The 21,180-nt window shown below is 43.3% G+C and overlaps 2 protein-coding genes and 1 long non-coding RNA gene across 7 annotated transcripts in view; 1 reads left to right on the top strand and 2 right to left on the bottom strand.

Annotated features, from left to right (window-relative positions):
• LOC103794490 (uncharacterized) overlaps positions 1-10,235 on the bottom strand; it is a 34,356-nt gene extending 24,121 nt beyond the window's left edge. For 3 of the 5 annotated variants that reach the window (XR_008472983.2, XR_013520171.1, XM_078332207.1), the window contains exon 1: positions 3,369-10,235. Coding sequence is in view for 1 of the 5 variants with exons in the window: in XM_078332207.1 (XP_078188333.1) it covers positions 3,370-3,795 (426 nt within the window). In the remaining 4 variants the exon portion in view is untranslated. The remainder of the gene's footprint in view (positions 1-3,368) is intronic. The other 2 variants (XR_004726974.3, XR_013520172.1) reach the window with 1 other exon arrangement.
• The window catches only part of WLS (Wnt ligand secretion mediator), a 128,529-nt gene that overhangs the window by 106,743 nt on the left and 606 nt on the right, over positions 1-21,180 (top strand). The gene's annotated exons all lie outside the window — the stretch shown is intronic.
• The window catches only part of LOC118142976 (uncharacterized), a 249,818-nt gene continuing 242,903 nt past the window's right edge, over positions 14,266-21,180 (bottom strand). Inside the window, exon 5 of the long non-coding RNA XR_013520173.1 lies at positions 14,266-20,561. This is a non-coding gene — a long non-coding RNA (uncharacterized LOC118142976). The remainder of the gene's footprint in view (positions 20,562-21,180) is intronic.

Here is a 21,180-nt window from a genome sequence, read left to right as displayed (position 1 = left end):
ACACACACACACACACACACACACACACAATTTAGCAGCAGGGATGTGTGTTGTAATATGTAACTTTGTAAATTACATATTTCCCCCTAATGCCACCTTCTCAGTCACAGAGTAGAGATCTTTCTTTCTTTCTTTTGAGATGGAGTTTTACTCTTGTTGCCCAGGCTGGAGTACAGTGGCACGATCTTGGCTCACTACAACTTCTGCCTCCCAGATTCAAGAGATTCTCCTGCCTCAGCCTCCTGAGTAGCTGGGATTACAGTCATGCACCAACATGCCCGGCTAATTTTGTATTTTAAGTAGAGACAGGATTTCACCTTTCACCATGTTGGACAGGCTGGTTTCGAACTCCTGACCTTAAGTGATACACCCACCTCGGCCTCCCAAAGTTCTGGGATTACAGACATGAGCCACCGTGCCCAGCTCAGAGCAGAGATCTTACTTCATGAGTAAAGAAGTGAGACTTAGAGAGGTGAAGTGACCTATGCAAGGTCACCTATTACAGTGCCAGAGTCGGAACTAAAAGAACTTCAGTCTCTGAACTTCAGTGTCTTTTCAGTAGCATATTCACAGCAGAAGAATGTTGTGAGCTGCAACTCTCACTAGAACCAAATGACCTTATTGGGAGATGTTAGTCCAGCCTTAAAAACAAGCTCTTCACCTCCATGAATGGCAAGTATCTGCCCTCTTCTGGCCAAATCGAGAATGACATCCATCACTGAGCAAATCCTCAGAACACAGTCAGACCTTGGATTACCACTTTTCAGTTAAGTTCTGGTCCTGGCTCTGCCTCTAACTCTTGCTCTGGGACCCTCAGGAAGGCTACCCCTCTCCTCTACCCCTCTCCTCTACCCCACCTGAAGGAGATGATTTCTGAAGTCCTCAGCAGCCCTGATTCTAAGCCTCATAAAGGAGAGTAGGTGTTAATGGCATCCTGCGGCAGTGGTAGGCGCTTGATGCAGATGGGCTGTGAGCGAGGTCCTGGCATCGCAGGGGTGGTGGTTTATTGATTTCATTTATTATTTGCACAACCCCTTCTCATAACTTACATCTTTGCCTCTTCTGAGGCTCTGAGCTCCCCAGGTGGCTCTGTATCCAGAAACCCTTTGGTCTTCCCTCCCAGTTAAGTCAGATCTGTCTTCAGCTCAGGGATGCTGAGATTGAAAGTGAACTACAGACAGGAACAGCCAAGACAGGAGCTCTTTCCACAGCACGTGCTTGGCTAACTTTCTTTACACAGAGCCAGCAGAATTTTAAAAATGGCATTTGTGCCTTTTAGCCTGGGCTCCTCCTAAAAGCAGACTCTGGGACAAGGATTTGTGTGCAAGTAGCTGGCTTGAAAGGTGATGCCAGGAAGCACTGAGGTGGCATGGAGGAGTGAGGCTGAGAAGAAGGGACACAAAGAACAGCCACTAAGGTCCACTGCCAGGAGCCTCTGCCAAGCTGTGAGGAACACGCTGCAGAGTTGCCCCTGGGGCAGAGGCAGCTGTGAGAGAGACCCACTCACTCCCACCCTTTGAACGTAGAGAGCCATCCCCAGGTGCTTAGCTGCTTGGAACTAGGGCCAGATTGAGGAGTAAGGGTGAGGCACGCATGGCCTCTGCTACACTGTTTTTAATCCAGTCTCAAAAACAAAATGGTCTTATTGCAGAAACTTTGCAAAAATACATTAAAGAGTAAAGAAAAACTTGTAAACTTTTTACAACTACTCTATCCAAAGATAAGTACTGTTCAAATATCAGTATGCTCTTACACGTTATTCCATACATATATGCAGATTTATATGAATTAAGATGGTATTATACATAGAAAATGAATTTCTGGACAGGAATTAGGAATTATATCTATACATAGATGTAATTCCTGCTCTTTTCACAGTATATTACATCTAGGAAATCTCTGCATATTATGTTGTCTTCTCTAACATGATTTTAATGACTTCACTATCATCTCTATTAAGGATGTGTCATAATTTTTACTAATCCCCTATTATTGGACATTTCAGTGGTTTGCAAAGTTCAACTACAATATATATTGAAATGAACATCCCTGGATATAAATCTTTTTTGGACATCACTCATTGTTGCCTTAGTATCAGTTCCTAAGAGTTACTGGGTTAAAGATCAATTATTCATTCAATAAGCATATGTTGAACATCTAATTTGGGGCTGGGTGCTATTGTTTTTGTTTTTGTTTGTTTTTTTGAGATGGAGTCTCACACTGTTGCCCAGGCTGGAGTACAATGGCATGATCTTGGCTCACTACAACCTCTGCCTTCCAGGTTCAAGCAATTCTCCTGCCTCAACCGCCTGAGTAATGGGATTACAGGCACCCACCACCACGCCCAGCTAATTTCTTGTGGTTTTAGTAGAGACAGGGTTTCACATGTTGACTAGGCTGGTCTTGAACTCCTGCCCTCCTTATTCGCCCACCTCAGCCTCCCAAAGTGCTGGGATTACAGGCGTGAGTCACTGTGCCCTGCCCAGCCAGCTGCCATTCTAATCATTTGGGGCAGATCAGTAAACAATGTCCCTATCATCATGAAGTCTACTGACCTGGTAAAGGAAGGCAGGAGGAAGGAGGCAGTAGGTAATAAATGCATCAATAGTGATGAAGGCTACACAGAAAAGCATTACCATGGATACCCGTAAGCACATAGAGCCCTCCAGAACTGCGCCAACAGCAGAATGAGAGAGCCTGTGGCCCCACATCCCCACTGACACTATGTAGTTTTGAAATTTGCAACTTCAAGATGCAAAAGTTGAATTTTGCATTTACTTCATTACCAGTAACATGGAGCGTGCTTCATATTCCTATGACGTCATATTAAGTTAGTTCAGATTCTTTATCCATTTTCCTCTGAGACTCTGATTTACTATATTCATCCTTTGCCTGTTCCATGTGCAGCTAAACTTTTCTCCATTTGTCATTTGCTTTTAATTTTGATTTAGATGTTTACCAGGATATAGAGCTTTTTAATTTCTAGGTAGTCAACCTGTATATTTTTTCTTTTATAATTTCTGGTTTTGCCTTCATGCTTAAAGAAATATTCCCTGAGATAATAAAGGTAAGAAATCACCCATATTTTTTCTAGTTTAAAAAATTCCCTTAAGTTTTTTTTTAACTCATCACATCATAAAGAATTTGTTTCCCAATTGGGAGATCAACTAAATATTTTTTCCAGGTGGTTATCCCCGTGTGACTTTTTGGATCATAATTGGGAAGGAAGGACAGGATCTAGCAAGCTGGGGAGATCATTTCGCTGGGTGACCCCTGGAGCAGTGGTGAGGCTTGGGTGTTGGAGCCGTTCCATCCACAAGTGGTGCCAGAAGCCACCATCAAGACCCAGAGGCTCCTCAGGAACTCACCTCAGACTGCCAGTGAGGGTCCTGCCCGTGACAATGAAGTGCACCATCCGGGGTGGATGAACTTGCGCTGCAGCACAGAGCGAAGACCCGAGCCGCAGACTGGGGAGCGGCAGACAGGGGAGCGGCAGGCAGGGGAGCGGCAGGCAGGGGAGCGGCAGACAGGGGAGCGGCAGGCAGGGGAGCGGCAGGCAGGGGAGCGGCAGGCAGGGGAGCCGCAGACAGGGGAGCCGCAGGCAGGGGAGCGGCAGGCAGGGGAGCCGCAGGCAGGGGAGCGGCAGGCAGGGGCTACGTGAGCTGAGGAAGTTAGTGGCAGTGGCCGCCTGGCCAGGGTCCCTGGAGCTTCCAGGGAGCTGCCCTCCAAAGCAGTCTGCTCCTCTGTGCTACAGTGCAGGGGAAGGTGTCTGGGGCCAGAAGCTGATGGCTGCATTGACTGGATGGCAAACAGGGACCCCAAGAGCCTTGTTTTGGCAAAAGAGTGTGTGTGATGGGGCTATGTAATGGACAGCAGAAGGCCGAGGCTACGGCTCTAACATTACCCCAATTGCTGCTGTGTGTTCTTGGCCAAACTATAGTACCTCTCTGGGTCTAGAGTTTTCAAATCACATGTTTTTAAAAAATTATACTACATTTAGCAGCATTCATCGGTTGGGAAGAATATTGTGTAAGGATTTACTCTAGACGTCATGGTTTGCAGTACAAGCTGCAGTTGTACAGATAAAATTTGGGAGTAAGTACAGCACACTAGCTTGATGCATCGGAGTGAGTGTGGGGGGTGGGGGGAAGCAGATTAGAGAAAAAGGAGAGAGGAGGAAAAGCAGGGATCCTGGAAGGGAGGGAAGATGGAATGAAATTGAAAGTAACTTGAGAAGAAATGGAACCAAGATTTTTTGTGAGTTGAATGCCTGACAATCATTCTAACCTGCACAAAGGTGGGTGGCAGGGATCGGGGCAGTTGTACAGCTTCATGGCCACCTTGTATTACCCGAACTGGCTCAGGAGGGACAGTTCTGGTAACTTTCAAAATTAAAACCACCTTTGCCCACAGTTAATCAGTCACAGCCATTTGCTGCCCTCTGCTGGCCAAGATAAACAATGGCTGCATTGCAAAAGAGTTCTACCTTGAAAATTGATTTATTCACCCAACGACGGTTTATAGAGCACCTATTAAGATGAGGCACTGTTCTAACACAGACCAGTAACCAAAATAGACAAAGGCTCCTGCCTTCATGAGGCTTAACAACGACAAACATAATATCTAGCATATATAAAGTCTATGGATGTGCCAGGGAGGATTTTAATCACTTGGTATTTATCAACTTACTTACTCCTTAAATGAATCCTGTGAGGTAGGCACAATTGTTGGCACAGAGAGGTTGGGTGATTTCCCTAAGGTCACACAGCTAGGAAGTAACAGCCTGTTTCAGCTCAGCCAATTTAGCTCCTGCTGCTCCTGTCACCAGTGAGTTCTGATAGATGCATTGCCCTTCCTTCCTAAAATTTTGTATAGATGGTGCCATTGTTACATGAAAAAGCAAAAACACTGCTCTTCTGGCTCAACTGCTGTGTGGCCGTGAGCCTGGCCTTACCCCCTATGGTGGTCAGAGGAGTCCTGAATGAGAAGTGTGTGCTTACACAGACCCTGCTGATTGTTGTCCCTGTCCTCTTCCTCCCTCCCTGATGCTGGCCCTGGGACAAGGAAGCCAAAGTTGGGCGGAATCTCCGAGCTGCTGCTCCCGGTCCCTGTTGTAAGGTCCTGTGCACCCTGCTTCTCCAGCTCCGCATTAATGAGCAGGGAGCAACCTGGAAGTTAATGAAGAAATGAGGGATTTCCCAGTTAGGGTGAGTGCTCTGGGACAAAGGGACAACTTACAGCAAGAAGGCTTCAGCTGCAGGGGAGAGCTGGCAGCTCCTGACCGGGAGGCGCAGAGCCTGCCGGCCTCCAGGGTGAGTCGTACAGAAATGCTAGCGATTGCTGCCAGGAGGGAGAGGGTGGAAGACGAGTGGAATAGAGCACCAGGGGAGTCCTTGGAATTGTTCAGAAGCCCTTGATTGCTATTTGTTAATTAAAAAATTGTGCCTAACCTCATACAAAAATTTTAACTTTTTAAGAAGAGAAAAATATGTTTTAAAGTTTCACTTGAAAATGCCTTCAGAAATTTGTTGATGTTTTTTAAAAAGCAAATTTTAAAACTATTCCCCTTTCGTAACCAATGTCCAAGCAGCAGCAAGGGTAATAGCTGCTCTTTACAAAGCACTGATAATGTGCCAGCGCCTCACAGCAGTCCCATGACATACGTACGTTCATTTATACCATTTACCAATGAGCACGCTGGAGCTCAGAGAGGTTGAGTGACTTGTCCTGTGTCACACAGCCAGCACTCAAGACTGTGCCCGGCTGACTTCAATATCACCACCCTATACTTTGTCTCAAAGTGAGAGAAACCTAAACTGTAAGCTCTAGGCCCAGGGACTGCCTAGTGAAGAATGGCAAATTCCTAGTGTCATCCCAAGAAGCAGGGGCAGTTTATCCTTGAGTTTGTCTGACCACACAGCAGGAGTTCCGGCTTCATTACAAGGATTCTAGGCATGTGTGTTGGTGCAATTTGGAAGCAACAGATCTTTTGTATGTCCCTGAGAGAGGGAGGGTTAAGCCACCTCTCACATGATCTGGATTTGCCAGGCTGCAGCAGCCATGACCCCCAAGGAGCCCTGGAGGGACCTCCTGAAAAGCTGTCATTGACTTGAAACCCAGGGTGCAGCCCAGGACCAGGTGTTGGGGGTGTATTCTATTTTCCAACATTGAGAAGACAGACCCAGGGCAAGAGGCCTGTCACAGGCCACACAGTAGCTGCAGACCAGCATTGTGATGAGATCCCAGACCTTACAATCCAAGCGTAGTTCTCTCTGCAATCCAGCACTGTGCTGAGTCTTCTATGCCTGGCCCAGAGCAAACCAGGGGTCCCCTCCCAGACCCACCTCTAAGGTCATTCCAGCCTGTACCTGCCCAGTTAGGGCTGCTTCACTCCTAAATGGCATCCACAAATTGGGAACAGTGTGGACATTCCTCCAAGGGGATTCTGTATTCTTGCTTTACCCTGTTCCAGAAGGAATAAGCCCATGGAGTGATAATCGGCAGTTTTGCTAAGACACAAATTTGAATCTTGCCCACTTCTGGGATGGGGCTCTGAGCAGGGCTCTCAGCTTTCAGGGGCTGGCTAGGGGGATTAAGTGGCCACTCCATCATCTGGCCAGTTGAGTCTGTGCCAGTCAGTTGCCTGTCACCTAGGTCTCAGAAGTCATATTCAGCGTGAAAGGGATTAAAACAAGGAGCCAGCACTGTACCTCAATTTCTTCATCTGCAGAAATGAGGATTATACCACTTAGCTTCGCTGTAGGAAACATATGAATTAGGACAGTGCTTAGTATATAGTAAGTTTTTTTTAGACAGAGTCTCGTTCTGTCGCCAGGCCCCAGGCTGGAGTGCAGTGGCACGATCTCCACTCACTGCAACCTCCGCCTCCCGGGTTCAAGCAATTCTCCTGCCTCAGCCTCCCAAGAAGCTGGGATTACAGACGCACGCCACCATGCCCAGCTAATTTTTTATATTTTAGTAGAGACGGGGTTTCACTATGTTGGCCAGGATGGTCTTGATCTCTTGATCTCATGATCCGCCCACCTTGGCCTCCCAAAGTGCTGGGATTACAGGTGTGAGCCACCGCGCCAGCCGGTATATAGTAAGTTTTAAAAAGTTATCTGTCCTTGTCTTTGCCATCATCATCATCATCATCACAGATTCTTGACACCTGTGGAATATATATCACCATGACCTTGAATCCCCCAAATAACAAATAGGGCATGCTTTTATTGGCTCCTATATTTCTCCAAATACACATTTCAGCTATGGAATGCAGTGTTTTCTGTATCTATCCTCCTTATGCCACAAGTTAACCAGCAGTTGGCAGTCTCTGGGTTCCCCTCCATCTTTCTAGCCCACCCATCCTCACCCTATCCCAAGCTGAGACCTTGGCCCAGAGTCCCAGCCTGGCAAGAGGCATGGTTCAGATTTGTTCCTCAGCAAAACTGCCAGTTATCACCCCATGGGCTCACTCCACCTGCAGTCACTGAAGCCAAGAGAGTTGCATCTGTGAATGCCAGAGGGTCCACTGCAGGTTTTCCCAGGGTGTGTTTCACAGGATGCTGGCTCTGTTGAGTGATTACAGTCGGTAGTTTGTGGTTGAGCCATCAAAGATGTTGGAGGAGCATTGGATTTTAAGCACATTTCTTTCTGAGGGGATCTCAGTCTTTAGCCCACAGCCTTTCCGAATCTGCAAGGGAGGCATGGGATACGCCTTCCCAGATGCATTTTCTCATTCTGCTCCCTTTTACTGCAGGACAGCTCGTGGGATTTGGTGTCCTGTAGTAAGGCTTTTCAAGCCTTTCCCTGTGCACAGTTCACCTGGGATCTTATTACAAAGTGCAGTTTCTTACTCAGAAGGTCTTGAGAAGGGCATAAGATGGTGCATTTCTACTATGATCCCTGGAGGTGCGGATGATGCCAGTCTACACACCAGATTTGAACAATGAGGCTTGAGGCAGTGTTTCTGAGAGAGGTGTCTGCCATGTCCCCTACCCAAGGGGCTCCCGTGCCATCCCTCCTACAGCCCTAACACCTGCCAAAGTGCTTGGATCATGTGAAAAACAGACTTAACCAGGAACTGGAGTGGAGGCTCCTAAGGGCAGGATTTCTGTCTGTTTTGCTCCCAGGTATATTCCCAGAAACTAGAACTGTGCCTGGAACACAGAGTGGCTCAGTATTTACCTGGGGAATGAGTACACTACTAAGGTCATTCAGTAAAGAGATGCTCTTTTCCAGGCATTTTCTGAAACATTCACTGTTCTGAGCGGTGGTGGACTTGAGTCCAGGACTCCTGCAAACTCGCCAAAGGTTTTAAGACCATCCAAAGCATCTCTTTCCAAAACCCATAAATCTGACTCAACAACCTATCTGTAAGGCCTCCACCTAAAAGGACGTGGATGTTTTTATGGCCACGTGAGGTTGGATGACTCAGGAAGTGAGTAATCCCAGAGCTTCAGTCCATATGGTCTCAGAGGGAGAGAGAAGGCTTCCTGTGGTGCCACTAAGGAGCGTGGCCACAGGCTGACCAGTGTCCCCAGAGTGAAGCACTTTCTTTAATATGGGCCAAGGCATTCCACGCCAAGTTCAGGGGCAACTAACTATATGAGGTTCATGGATTTGGCCTCAAGCCTGTTCTGATGCTCTCACTGCCAACCTAGGACGGGCGCCAAATTCCTTGCTCTTTAACAGTTTGTTTGTTTGTTTTGATCCAAGAGGACAGGTATTTGTTTCCATGGTCATTGCTTTAAATGATTCTTAAGTAGAGGGGCCTCAAGGCCAAGTTTTCTCATTAGGTTTACACCTTCAAGGAACTTAAAATCTTAAGATTCAAGGTTCCCAACACATGAACTATGCAGTCAGTGACCAATGGGAAGTAGGATGACATTTTTCAGTAGTTCCCGAGCGGGGGCAATTGAGAGGGCTTCCCAGAGAACTGAAAATGTGCCAAGCCTTGAAATAGCTGGGTAAAAGGTGAGGATATGGGAAAAGTATGAGAATCTGGAGATGCAACTTCACAAGCATTATTTGGGAGGCAATGACTAAAGTAGCCTGTTTAGCAGAGAGTCTGGGGTAGGGTGAGTAGACAAGCAAATTGGAACCAGAGTGTACGTAGCAGTGAATGTCAGGCTGTGGAGTCTGGATACCTGGGCCCGTTCTTTGGAACTAGAGCCTGAGAAGTAGCCCAGGACCCATACATTTTGCTTTTGGGTTTAGGCAACCATGGGGAAAGACCCTCCTGAATGAAGCCAAATGTAGATTGCCGAACTGGTAGAGAATGAGAGGGTCCAGCCGCTAGGTATTGATGTACAGCTTGTGCAATGCACAAAAACACCTGTCCAGGAGAGTGAGTAAGCACAGAAATACAGTTCTCACTCCTCTCATCAATCTACGCACCCCGGCATGGGCTGTCTTCTCCCACGGGGACTCCTCTGTCCACAGAGATATCGGCACAGGCTGGCGCTGACCCAGTTGGCTCAAGCCACAGCCAGAGAGTATTTTCACCTTGTGGCCAAGGCATTTTCTCAGAGCAGCTAACACTGTACATTCCTAGAGTGTCCCAAGGAGGGCACTGCTTAGCTTTGAACAGAACGATGATAAAACACTGCACGCAGGGTTCTGAGAATGGAAGTTAGTACCAGAGCCATTTTTCTGCTCCTGCTGGCTGTCAGAACAAGGGAGCACATGGTTTGTGATTGTCTGCTTCAATCAAATTCAGCTAAATCTTATTCCTGCAAGGACGAGTCAGCCCCCCAGCAGGACATAAATGAGAACAGAGCATCTCATATGCAGCCCTAAAGAGCCTCATCTTTGGAGAGCAGCCATCTGACCCGTGCGTTTGGGTGGAGACCCACATGCTTGATAAAGTATCCAAATGTTTCCTGACCCACCAGTACATCGTTAGAGATTATGTTTCTCAATGGCACACTGGCATTTAGGATACAACTGTCTCACACATTGGAGGATACTTAGCCAGCAGGGTTCCTCGATCCTCGTGACAACCAAAAAATTCCTCCTCCATGTTTAAATGCTCCATTAGAAAGGTTGAATCCAAATGAGAAATGAGCCCCTCTCTTTACAGAAAAGACAACAGGCCCAGTGATTTGGCCACAGCCATGAGGATGGGGAAGGAAAAAACAAGAATTAGCATCCAGGTTGCCCACTTCTTACCTCTTGTTACCAACTTCTCCCATCAGTGTGGTCCTTCTTTCTCCCAGCCTTAGTTATTCTCTGGTTTCTACGCTGAAACCACAGAACATTCTAGAACCAAGTGATGTAGGTTCATCTGTGGTCCCCAAAGGCTTATCTAAAGCTGTCCTAGCTCAGGCTACTATAACAAAAATACTGTAGACAGAGTGGCTTAAACAACAGACGTTTACTTCCTACAGTTCTGGAAGCTGTAAGACCATGATCAAGATTAATCTGGATATGAATTTCTTATATTTTCATTTATGGTACCTTCTGATGATATTTGTACAGTTGATTTACCAATGTTTTCTTCTTTAATGGGTACTTTTTGTGTCTTTTTAAACAATTCTTTAAATTCCAAGATTATAAAAATATTCTAAATTTATTCTAAAAGTTCTAAAAGTTTTATACTTTTGCCTTCTATATTAAAATTCTATTCCACCAAAAATTAATTTTTGTATAGTAGAGAATAAGGAGCTTCATTAATTTTTTTCCTGTATGATAACTGATGCTCTCAGCACCATGTATTGAATGAGCAACTCATGATCTACAACACATCTTTCACTGAGCAAATATATATATTTGCTATATAAATATAAATATATATTTTATATATAATAAACATAAATTTTATTTATATATAAGCATATATTTTATATGGATAGAAATTTTTATATGTTTCTATATAGAAATAAAATATAAATAAACTTTTTTGTTTGTATATCTATATAGAAATACATTTAGAAATATACATAGGAATAAAATATAAACATATTTTATAAATGTTTATATATATATGTTTATATATAAATATATATGTTTATATATAGCAAATATATATATACATACACACACACACACATACACACACATACACACACACACACATACACACACACACATACAAAAAGAGAGCGAGAGAGAGGTTTGGGGGCTTCTTAGTCTGTTCCATTGGTCAATTTGATTATCCTTACTTCAAAACCATACTGTTTTAATTACTTTAGCTTTTTAATAAGACTTGCAATATAGAAAAGCACATTCCTTAATCCTGTTTGTCTTCAGAATGTCTTAGCTCTTCTTGAACATTTGTTTTCTTATTTAATGCAATAATAATGTCACTAAAATTATTGAAATTTTTATTTTCTTTGCAGAAAAATTTTAGACTACTGTTTCAACTTATTTAATGATTATAAGGCTATTTAGCTTTTCTATTTCTTCTGCAATCACTTTAATAAGTTATATTTTTCTGGGCATTCTAAATTGTTTCTAATGTATAGACATAAAGTAGTGTAAATTATTCTTACTATCTTTTTGTACTTAAAATATTTTTTAAACTTAAGTCTTTTTAAAATCTTAAAATTTAATGTTGCCTATCTGTAGCTGTGTTCCTTTGTTCATACCTATTTATACCTTCTCTTTTCTTAATCTTACTAATCTATTTTTAATAGTCTTTTTAAAGAACTTTTGATTTGGTAGTTCTCTATTTTATCTTTAATTCCTATTATACTAATTTATGCTCCTTACTATATTATATTCTTTCTTTTACTTTTCCTTTGTGTTGTGTTCCAGGGCAAATTCAGTTGCTTCAATGCTTTCCCCACCACCAATTTGGTTTTCTTAGCTCTGATAACTCTGTTATCAGTTCTTCATTTGCCTTCCATTTCCCAGAAGTTTGTTGCTGTTGTCCCATCTTATTTTGCCCATATTTGTGGGTTTATATGATTGTTTAAAATCCCTTTGCTGTAGTTTTAATAGGTTTGGGGAAGGGAGTAAGATTAGATGTATGTGTTCAATCTATTATCTTTATTTGAAACCTATAATAATTATTGATCCTTCTTTCTTATTTATCGTCTTGTTTTCCTGTGCTATATTCTGTTTAATTTCAACACTATTTTCCACTTCACTAATTCCTTCTTCTGCTGTTTTAAGAACATTTTTCATTTCTAAAAGTTATGTTTAAGTCTTTTTCAAATCTACCATTTCATTTTTTATAGTCTATCATTGCATGCTTATTCTTTTATATGCAATGATATATTTTAGTGACTTTATATTTTTGAATGAATTTTATAATAACTATTATACAGTTCATATATTACCATTCCAATATTTAAAGTTCTTAGAGGTTGAAATATAGCACACCTCATCTCTTGTGCCTCTTGCTTATAGTGGATTCTTTCTTGTGTGTTTGATTATATTTCATTGATTATATTTTATTGAGTGCTCATATATTGTTGTTTAATCCATGGAAATCTAAGGACCCAAACTGAGGAAGATTTTCTCTAGAGAGGAGATTTTTTGTTGTTGAGAGCCAAAGGGTTCCCACCTATAAAAACTTTAGCCCACTGCTGGGATCCCAGGCTTAATCTCTCCATCTCACTAGCTGGCTTTTGATTGCCAGCAGGGCAACCGTGCCTTTCACCTATGCTTGGCACTTATTGCTGTATGTTCTGGTCTTTTTGGGGGGTGGAGGTGGTAGTGCAAGAGTAGTACATAATTTCTTGCAAGCCTTGGAAGAAAATTAAAAGTATGCTTTGTTGGGTTGTCTTTATTTTATAGTACGAAACATTTCTAATATTTCGTTCCTCATAGTACCAGAAGTTCTCTTTAATACTTTCATATTGAATTCTGCTAACATGGGCCCCTCCAGGCATTACCATTTCTTTTCCTCATATTTTATTTTATTTTTTTTTGGCCTTTCTCGGAGTCCATGGCATCTTTAGTGTGCCAATTTTCCCCATGATAAGAAAAGCTCTCAATTTGTTTAAATGTTCTTTGACTTCTGTTTTACTTTTCCCAGAGAATAAACTTATAACCTTTAGCTGCACATTACGGTCACCCCTAGCTCCATGTGGCTATTAAGTTAAAATTAATGAAAGCTAAGTAGAATTAAAAACTCAGTTCTCAGTGAAAAAAAAATCTCAAAAGCAGAATACAAGTGATTCAGTTCAGCATTTGATGAATTCCTTCAAGGCTAATTGCCCACTTCAGTCCAGTCACCTACAGTGGAATGGGAAGGGGCATATGGTATAGGTCATGGCATACTAGGGGCTGGATGGCTGGTGTGGGTACACGCCTTAGAGGTGGGAGGGACACAGCAGTAGACATTTTTAATGTCCTCTGTGACCTCATTTGGATTTTAGGACAATCCTCGACATAAACATTATTCCTGTTTTTGATCTCTTTTTAAAAATGAAGAAACTGAAAATCTGAGTAATGAAATTAATTACCCAAAGTTACACAGATACCAAGTAGAAAAGCCAGGTTTTTTTTTTCCAATAAGGTGGGATTATTCAAACTTCAAGTGATTTGGGATCAGGCATCCAGAGTTCCAGTTTTCCCTGTCCTGAGGTGTAGGATGATGCTTTAAGAGCCACTGCTCCCTCATGAGATTCCTGCCCACCCACAGCACAGAGCTATTGTCAGAAGGGAAAGCGCTCTGGAGTGCACAAATATTGTACACATATGAGGACTGTGGTCCCCATTTTAAAGACTAATAACAGACCCCCTGAATCAAGACTGTGAGCAGGCTGTCAGAAGCTTTTTGGCCTCAGGAATGTCCCCAGCCAGTGCTTCTCTTCGTCTCCCCTGGAGCTGGGTCTGGAAGGCTCTGGAGCTGTCCTTCTGCCACACTGTGGAGTGCGCTTCTCTTCTGCCCCGTAGCCACCTCAGAGCCTGGGATGTGGGTCCGGCAGACCTGGGTCTGAATCGCTGTTCTGCCACTCATACTGTTGTGCCTATGGTGGGGTGGATCCTCCATGTGTCTCATTTCCTTTCTGTGTAACATGTGGGTAATAAAAAATCGCCCCTGCCTTACAGGTTTGCAGTGAGGATCAAATAAAATAAAGCATGTAAGATGCAGGAAAATGCCTGGCATATGAGAGATTCACAGTAAATGGAAGATAATGTTTCCCCCCATCTCTCTCATAGTGAGGTACAGTTAAAAGGTATTTTCAGGTGTATTTCCTCAGTTAATCTCCTGTGCTGTCCTGTATGGTTATTCTCACATTACAGATGAGGATACTGAGGCACAGAGAGATTGAGCTGACTGGCTTAAGGTCACATGATTAGTAAGTGGCAGAGTCGGGACTTGAAGCAATGTATTCTGATTGTAGATCCTAAACTCCTGTCACTCCTACCTACCCTCTTACCTTTCAGCTGTTAAACATCCTTTTGCTCTCTGACAATAAAAAACCCTTCTGAAGAAAAGATAAATTGCCACATTGTGTTAATAGCAAAAAAAAAAAAAAAAGCCACCAAGCTATTTAATAATGGAGGATAAACAATGGTACAGCCATAAAATACAGTATTAGGCAGCAACTGAATACAAAAGGCAATGAAGATGATTCACAATGTAGTCATTAAAAAGAGCTGACTGAAGACACAGTGATTGTGTCTTCTTTTCATAAATGGAAAGACATTGACATATTAATAGATGCCAACATATTAATAAATAGTAGGAATAAGGATTATGTTGGTCATTTTCTTTATGCAAATCTGTAGTTTCTAACTTTAAGAGCTTTTAAATTTAAAAGCAGGAAACATTGGAATATAAACATTCAAACTGAAACCAACTTAAAGTATATGTAGTTCTTTTAAGGGAATTTCCTCTTGACAGGGTCCAAAGCACATTGTTTTATAGTGGAGTCCGTATTTGCTCTGAGGAATGGAGCTTGTGTTCCATTAAGTATCTCTGGTCCTGGACACTTTATACTAGTAGCCTCTAACACACACACACACACACACACACACACACACACACACACACACACACACACGTTTCCAGGCGCTTCTTGGGTGGCGAAGTGGGAAGCAGCCTGTCTATGCATGAGAAGCACTGAGCTGCCCGCTCTGAAATATCTGCTTCCATTGAACAGTGAGCGAGCAGCAGGTACCTAGATTCGCAAGGGACACGTTTCTGGAATGGAATTTTGATTGCTCTAGCTGCAGTAACACTACACTTTCCCAGCTGTTGCTCTGTGGGGTCCCAGACCTGAAGGACACTGGTCTGGTGTCTTACCTCTTACCCAAAGATGCTGTCTTTATCGTCCAAACTTCCCTTAGAGACAGTCAAACTGCAGAAGTCACACACACTGAGAAATTCTGAGGACACTATCACTCAGGCCCACTGAGGGCTTCGTTGGCCCCCCTCGCATACCTTCTGCCCACCCAGCCTCAGCATCTCCCCAGGAGCACTCACTGCTAACTCCCCTCCTGGCCATTGAGTCCGGCTGCTTTGCACTGTCATTTATCTCTTTATGAATGGTTCTAAGGGCCATGTCATAAACCACTCCAGAGCGTATATATGATGGATGTATCTACACCTTAGATATAGAGCATTGCTATGGGAGTTACTGTTAGTTGTTTTTGGCTGTGATTCTTCCTAATCCTAACTCCACACCAAGGAATTCTGGAATTTCAGAGCCATGTACTTGGTTTTTCATATCAAAACTTTGATTGCAGGGACCATTATTCTGAAAGAAAAAGGCAGAAAAGTGATTATGCATCACTATCTTTTCTCTTCTCTGACCCCTCACGCCCTCACATCAATCCCACGTCCTTTTCTTTGTGGAGCCCACGGAATTCCTTCCTTTTTCCTCTTCTCTTCTGACATGTGTCTGTCCACTCATCAGGTGTTAACGTGTGCAGTACTGACTGTTTTCCCTGGATGCAGCCCCAGAACCCGGACCTGCCTTTCCACCCCTCATTCCTAGCAGCTCCTTTAATCTGAGGCTGAAGTCACTAACACCCCTCCCTTCCAAGAAATACATCTTTTGGGTATTTCCCAGTTTTACATGGTAGATGGTTTCTTAGTAAACCTTGAGCAGGGTTCATAGAGAAAACCAAGATGCCTTTTTCATTCGAGCTTTGGACTTTCTAGAAAGCTAAGGACCTTCTAACAGTGATTTCTGCCTTTGTTTCATAGTTTGGAATTGTCAAAGTTCCTACTCAAAACCATTTCATTCTTCCTGGATTCTTTTTCTGCAATGAGGTGCACACTGGTTATGGCTTTGTGGCATATAAACCTAGACTTGCCATTAAGAGGAACTGAATTGAATGAGAATTTAGCAAATTGTGCCTTTTTAAAATACAAATCTCTGTTTTAAAACAATTAAGTAGCATAAGAACTAGTAGTATGAAACAAGGCAAAACATAAGCACTCAGGTTAGATGTCTTTTTCCAAAATCTTGCATTGCTACCTCTCACGAGGGCAGTCTGCTGTTAGGTAAATGAATTATGCTGCTTCAACAGATCTAAGAAAGCAAACTCCCCAGCTCCTGACTTTCCTCCAAATTTTCTATCAATGAATTGGAAGAGAAAGAATAGACATTAATAAAGGGTAGATCCAACATCTAACCTCATTAAACATGCTGGTCTGGATAAATTAGAACTGAAGAGAATGGGACCATGTAGATACATCAACTATGCACAGGCAGTGACCTCCTAAGACTTCAAAGACCAGGACAGGTAACAAAGAACCAGAGACAGCAGGTTGCAGTCCTTGCAATCCTAAATTTTATTTTATTGAGACAGGGTCTCATTTTTTTTGCCCAGGTTGGAGTGCAGAGGCATGATTATGGCTACCTGCATCCTTGACCTCCCAGGGTTAAGCCATCCTCCCACCTCAGGCTCATGAGTAACTGGGGCTATGGGCATGCACCACCACACCTGGCTAAGTTTTTAATTTTTTTTTTAGTAGATATGAGATCTCCCTATATTTCCCTGGCTGGTTTTGATCAAACTCCTGGGCTCAAAAGATCCTCCTGCATCAGCCTCCCAAAGTGGTGGGATTATAGGTGGGAGCCATCGCACCAGCCTGCCATCCTGAATTTTAAAATGCAGAAGGTGAACTTACAAACTTGACAGCAAAAGCAAGCAAGGAGCTAGGCGGGTCCCTGGACACCATAGTCCCAATAGAGCTGGGGTTAGTGATCATGTGATATTGCACCTACAAAGGAGAAATACCCTGCAAGTTTTCACTGACTGTAGCACTCAACATGCCTCACCAGTGGGATGCAGCTGCCCAGAGCAAATGTGATATTCAGCTGCACTAATGGAACTATTATGCTTCCAAAAGATAGCACAATGACCTCCCTGGACTTTGCATAACTAACTACATCTAGAATACTGAGTAATCTCCACTGATAATGGTAGTGATGATTTTCAGAACCATTTTGTATAAAGAAGAGTTGCATGTGACATTTATCCTGGGCAACACAGTCTGCACTTTGGTTTTGCTTTTTTTAATCACAAATATTGCAGGGCCCCGAGAGACAGAGGCTGTGCCCTTTACTCTTAATCAAACACTACATCAAGGAATGTTCAGTGTTTTCCCTGCTGCTTTTCTCCTGTGCCTCAAAATGAGACTTTTCAACTGACTGGATAGTTCTGGGCCCTTGAGCCGGTGTGGCTTGCTGGGTATGGGCCCTGTGACAGAGGCAGGGCATGTGTCATGATGAAACCTCTGTGAGCTCAGCCAAGTGAAGGAGGAACAGTGCCCCCCTGCCCTGGCACCCTGTTTTTCAGTTCAATTGAAGGCAGATTTCCTAACAATCAGGGCTGTTTTAAAACAAAAAGGGCTGCCCTGGGAAGGAGCGAGTTCTTCATTTTTGGCAGTGCCCAAGCAGCATGTAGGTGACCCACTGAATACTGCTGCGGATTAAGGAAAGGCTCAGCAGGGACGATGCTGGGCGCGCCTCCAAACCTGACTCTCTGCTCCTACGCTTAGACCACCCATCTCTTCTGATGATAAGACTCTCCAAATACCATGCTTCTCCTAATTTGGAGTTAGTAGCCCCCTATAAACTACAGTTATAGAATTCTGAATCCATTTTAAAATAAAATGGATTATTTACCTCTTATCTCCCTCCATCACCACCAGTGCAGCCTGCAGTCCCTCAGCTCTGACCACTTGAATCTGTAAGAAGAGAAGAACTAAATTATTTTGTTTTTCTAGCTTTCCTGGTCCATTAGAAGGGCACTGCAGTGTTCCGTCTTTAATCCCTTTAGCTTTTTTGGCAAAGCAGTGGGAAAAAACACCGTATGAGGACTGTGAACAGATCACAAGGGGAGCCAACTTGTGACTATTCTTCCCCACTCACCTGCTTCCCAGTCGGCTCAGTCCAAATCCTTTTGAAGCAAGAGCATGAATTGTTGCTAATTTAGAGCAATTACAGGATTTACAGATTAAACCTATCCCCACTGGTTTCCCTAGCAACCATCTCTGAATCACAGGATGAGATAAAACTATTGTTCTAGTTAATAGAGTCTGATATTAAGGGAAGTCCAGCCTTGTAATTCACAGAGGTATGCACCCTGGTGGGAGCAGAAAGAATGGGAGGCAGGGAAGCAGCAGACCTACGTGCCGGTTCCCGTCCACTGGAGTCAGATCCAGAACAGGAACATATCTCAAGACACTGGTGACAGTGCCCCCAGCAAAGAAAAGGGCTCTGAGCACTGCCAGGGGAAGAAAGATGCAGGTGTTTCTAAATGAGTGAAAACATTAGGCACAGAACAATTGAAGGCAAGGGGTTTACTTGAACAAAGCCGAGACACAGTGAGGTCAGGTGCAGAGCCCCGCTCCTCCAGCTGTCAGACCAGGCAATCAAGCCGCCTTGGGCAATGCACATCATTATGTGGCCAAGACCTGGGTGGGCTCTGGGCAGGTCAGCCGGCAGGAGGGGCATGCGATTTTGGCTTTTTACATGCACACTAAGATGCTTGGATTACATTTTAAAACCCATTTCAACTCTTGGGTAGTAGAGCTTCTCTAGCTCTGAATCAATTGAGAAATAGTGGTTTTTCAGCCAAATACAGATGAATAGAGCAGCTTTATTGGTTGTTAAGTAGGAGTCCTGAATGGGGACCTGCAACCAGATGACTTTCAAAATGATACAAACTCAGCTGAGTCTGGACCTGCAGGCGAGGAGAACAGTCTGTGGTGCAGAAACATGGAGGTCAGACGCGTGCCTCAAATCCATGAATTCTGAAGAGCAAGAAAAGAGACGTCAGCCTCCAGATCCCGAGCTGGGACTCAACTGTTTTTCCCATAGGAAAGCAGAAGAAATGAAAAAAAAAAAAAAAAAAAAGTCTCACCCTGTGTGCAGTCAGCCTAAAAAAGAGAGCCCATGTTTAGGACCCTTCTCCAACCTCACCAAGAAGAGAATTGATTCTTTCCCTTGGGAAAAAGTAAAGGAGGGAGGGGCAGGAAATAATTTCCCAGTCCCCCAGAGGGCAGAAAGTCCTGTTACAGGCTGGGAAGAATGCAGGAGAAGAGATGTTTCCTCTAACACAGGGAGGAGGGTGTCGAATTGAATACCAAGGCATGTAGCTGGTCCATGGTAAACACTACTTACTTGCCTTTGCTTCCCAGAAAACACAAATCTAACTACCTACACCTCTGTGTGCAGAGTCTGCAGCTCCCAGCAGCCATAAGGAACACATTACTTCGAAGAGCACATTTTGTGTGCAGTCTCAGATCTCGAAAGTGGCCAGACTCTGCCAGTTTAGACAATTCAATTTTAAATTCTAAATATACAACCTTTGCTTCCCACCTACCCATTCCCCCTCCTCCCCAAAGTTGGAGATTTGTTATATTTAAAGGAACTCTATTATATGTTTGCACATTCCCTGAGGGTTTGAGTTTAGGGGTCGTTCACACCTGATTTATTCTTTGCCCTCTGTCCTTAGGAAGAAAGGGGAGTTTGGGGTGTTCTAGAATCATTGGGGGAAGGGGGAATTTTGGAACCTGTGGACACTCTGGGCAGGAGAGATAATAGGCTGTTTCTCTGCACCCCTCCCCAGTCCAGCTACAGGCTGACATATCCGAAACAGCAGCAGAAAGGAGCCAGAGGACCGGGATCTACAACTAACTTGTGGATCCTCAACTAATATGTGAGCTTGGCCTCTAGACTTTCAGTCTCTGGCTGCAGTTTCCTGCAGTGTAGCACAAGCAGGTTAGAACTGATGAATGTCAAGTTTCCTCTGAGTTTTCAATCGAGGTTATTCAATTCCATATCTACTAGTGAAAGAAACCGCTAGGAAAAACTGTGTTTTCTCTGATAACTTTTTCTGCTTATTTGGCAAATGCTTATACAGTGCTTACAAGTAACTACTGTATACTGCCCTAAGCACTTTATGTACATAAACTTATCTAATCTCACAATAGATCTATGTGGTATTAGAGCAGTGATATCCGGTTACAGGTAAGAGGACAGAAGCATGTGGTGATTAGCTCAAGGTCCCACAGCTTGTAAAAGTGAAGCCAAGTTGAATGTAGGCAGTCTGGGTCCAGAGTCCATGTCCTTACCTTGAAAGTATAGTCAGTCCTCTGTATCTTCAGGTTCTGCAACCAATTGTGGATTGAAAACATTCTAAAAAAATAAAAAATAACAAAACAATAAAAATGATACAAATGAAACATGTAGTATAACAACTATTCCCATGGTATTTATATTATATTAGATATTATAGGCAATCTAGAGATGAAAGAATACAGGAGGAAGGGCAGAGGTTACATGCAAATACTATGCCATTTTACATAAGGGACTTGAGCGTCTGTGGATTTTGACATCCACAAGGGTCCTAGAGCTAATCTTCTACAGGTACTGAAGGATGACTAGAATTTGTTTTTAATCTCATCAACATAGAGTTATGTATCTGATCAAGTATTCCTCTTTAAATTGACAACCAGTTACTTCTCAACTTTATTGAGCGTACAAGCCCTGAGTGTGTATTTTACATACTAAGTTTAGCTTTCAGCTTTATTCTGCCTGCCTGTTTCTCTTTCATTCTTCACCCCACCAGATATTTTCCTGTCTATGAGTGTATCTCTTTGCAGTTCACCAAAACATCCTTTTTGGAACATGATAAGACATTTAAAAAGTAATATTAAAAATAAATTTAAAGATGGGAATCCTCCTAAATTGTTTGCTGTATTCCCCAGTGCTTGTGCTGGGCTTTTACAGAATTTGGGAGAGAAAGTAGGGATGA

This window comes from Callithrix jacchus, chromosome 7 (assembly GCF_049354715.1).
Source record: "Callithrix jacchus isolate 240 chromosome 7, calJac240_pri, whole genome shotgun sequence".
Taxonomy (NCBI): domain Eukaryota; kingdom Metazoa; phylum Chordata; class Mammalia; order Primates; family Cebidae; genus Callithrix; species Callithrix jacchus.
This window is presented reverse-complemented; position numbering and strand designations above follow the sequence as displayed.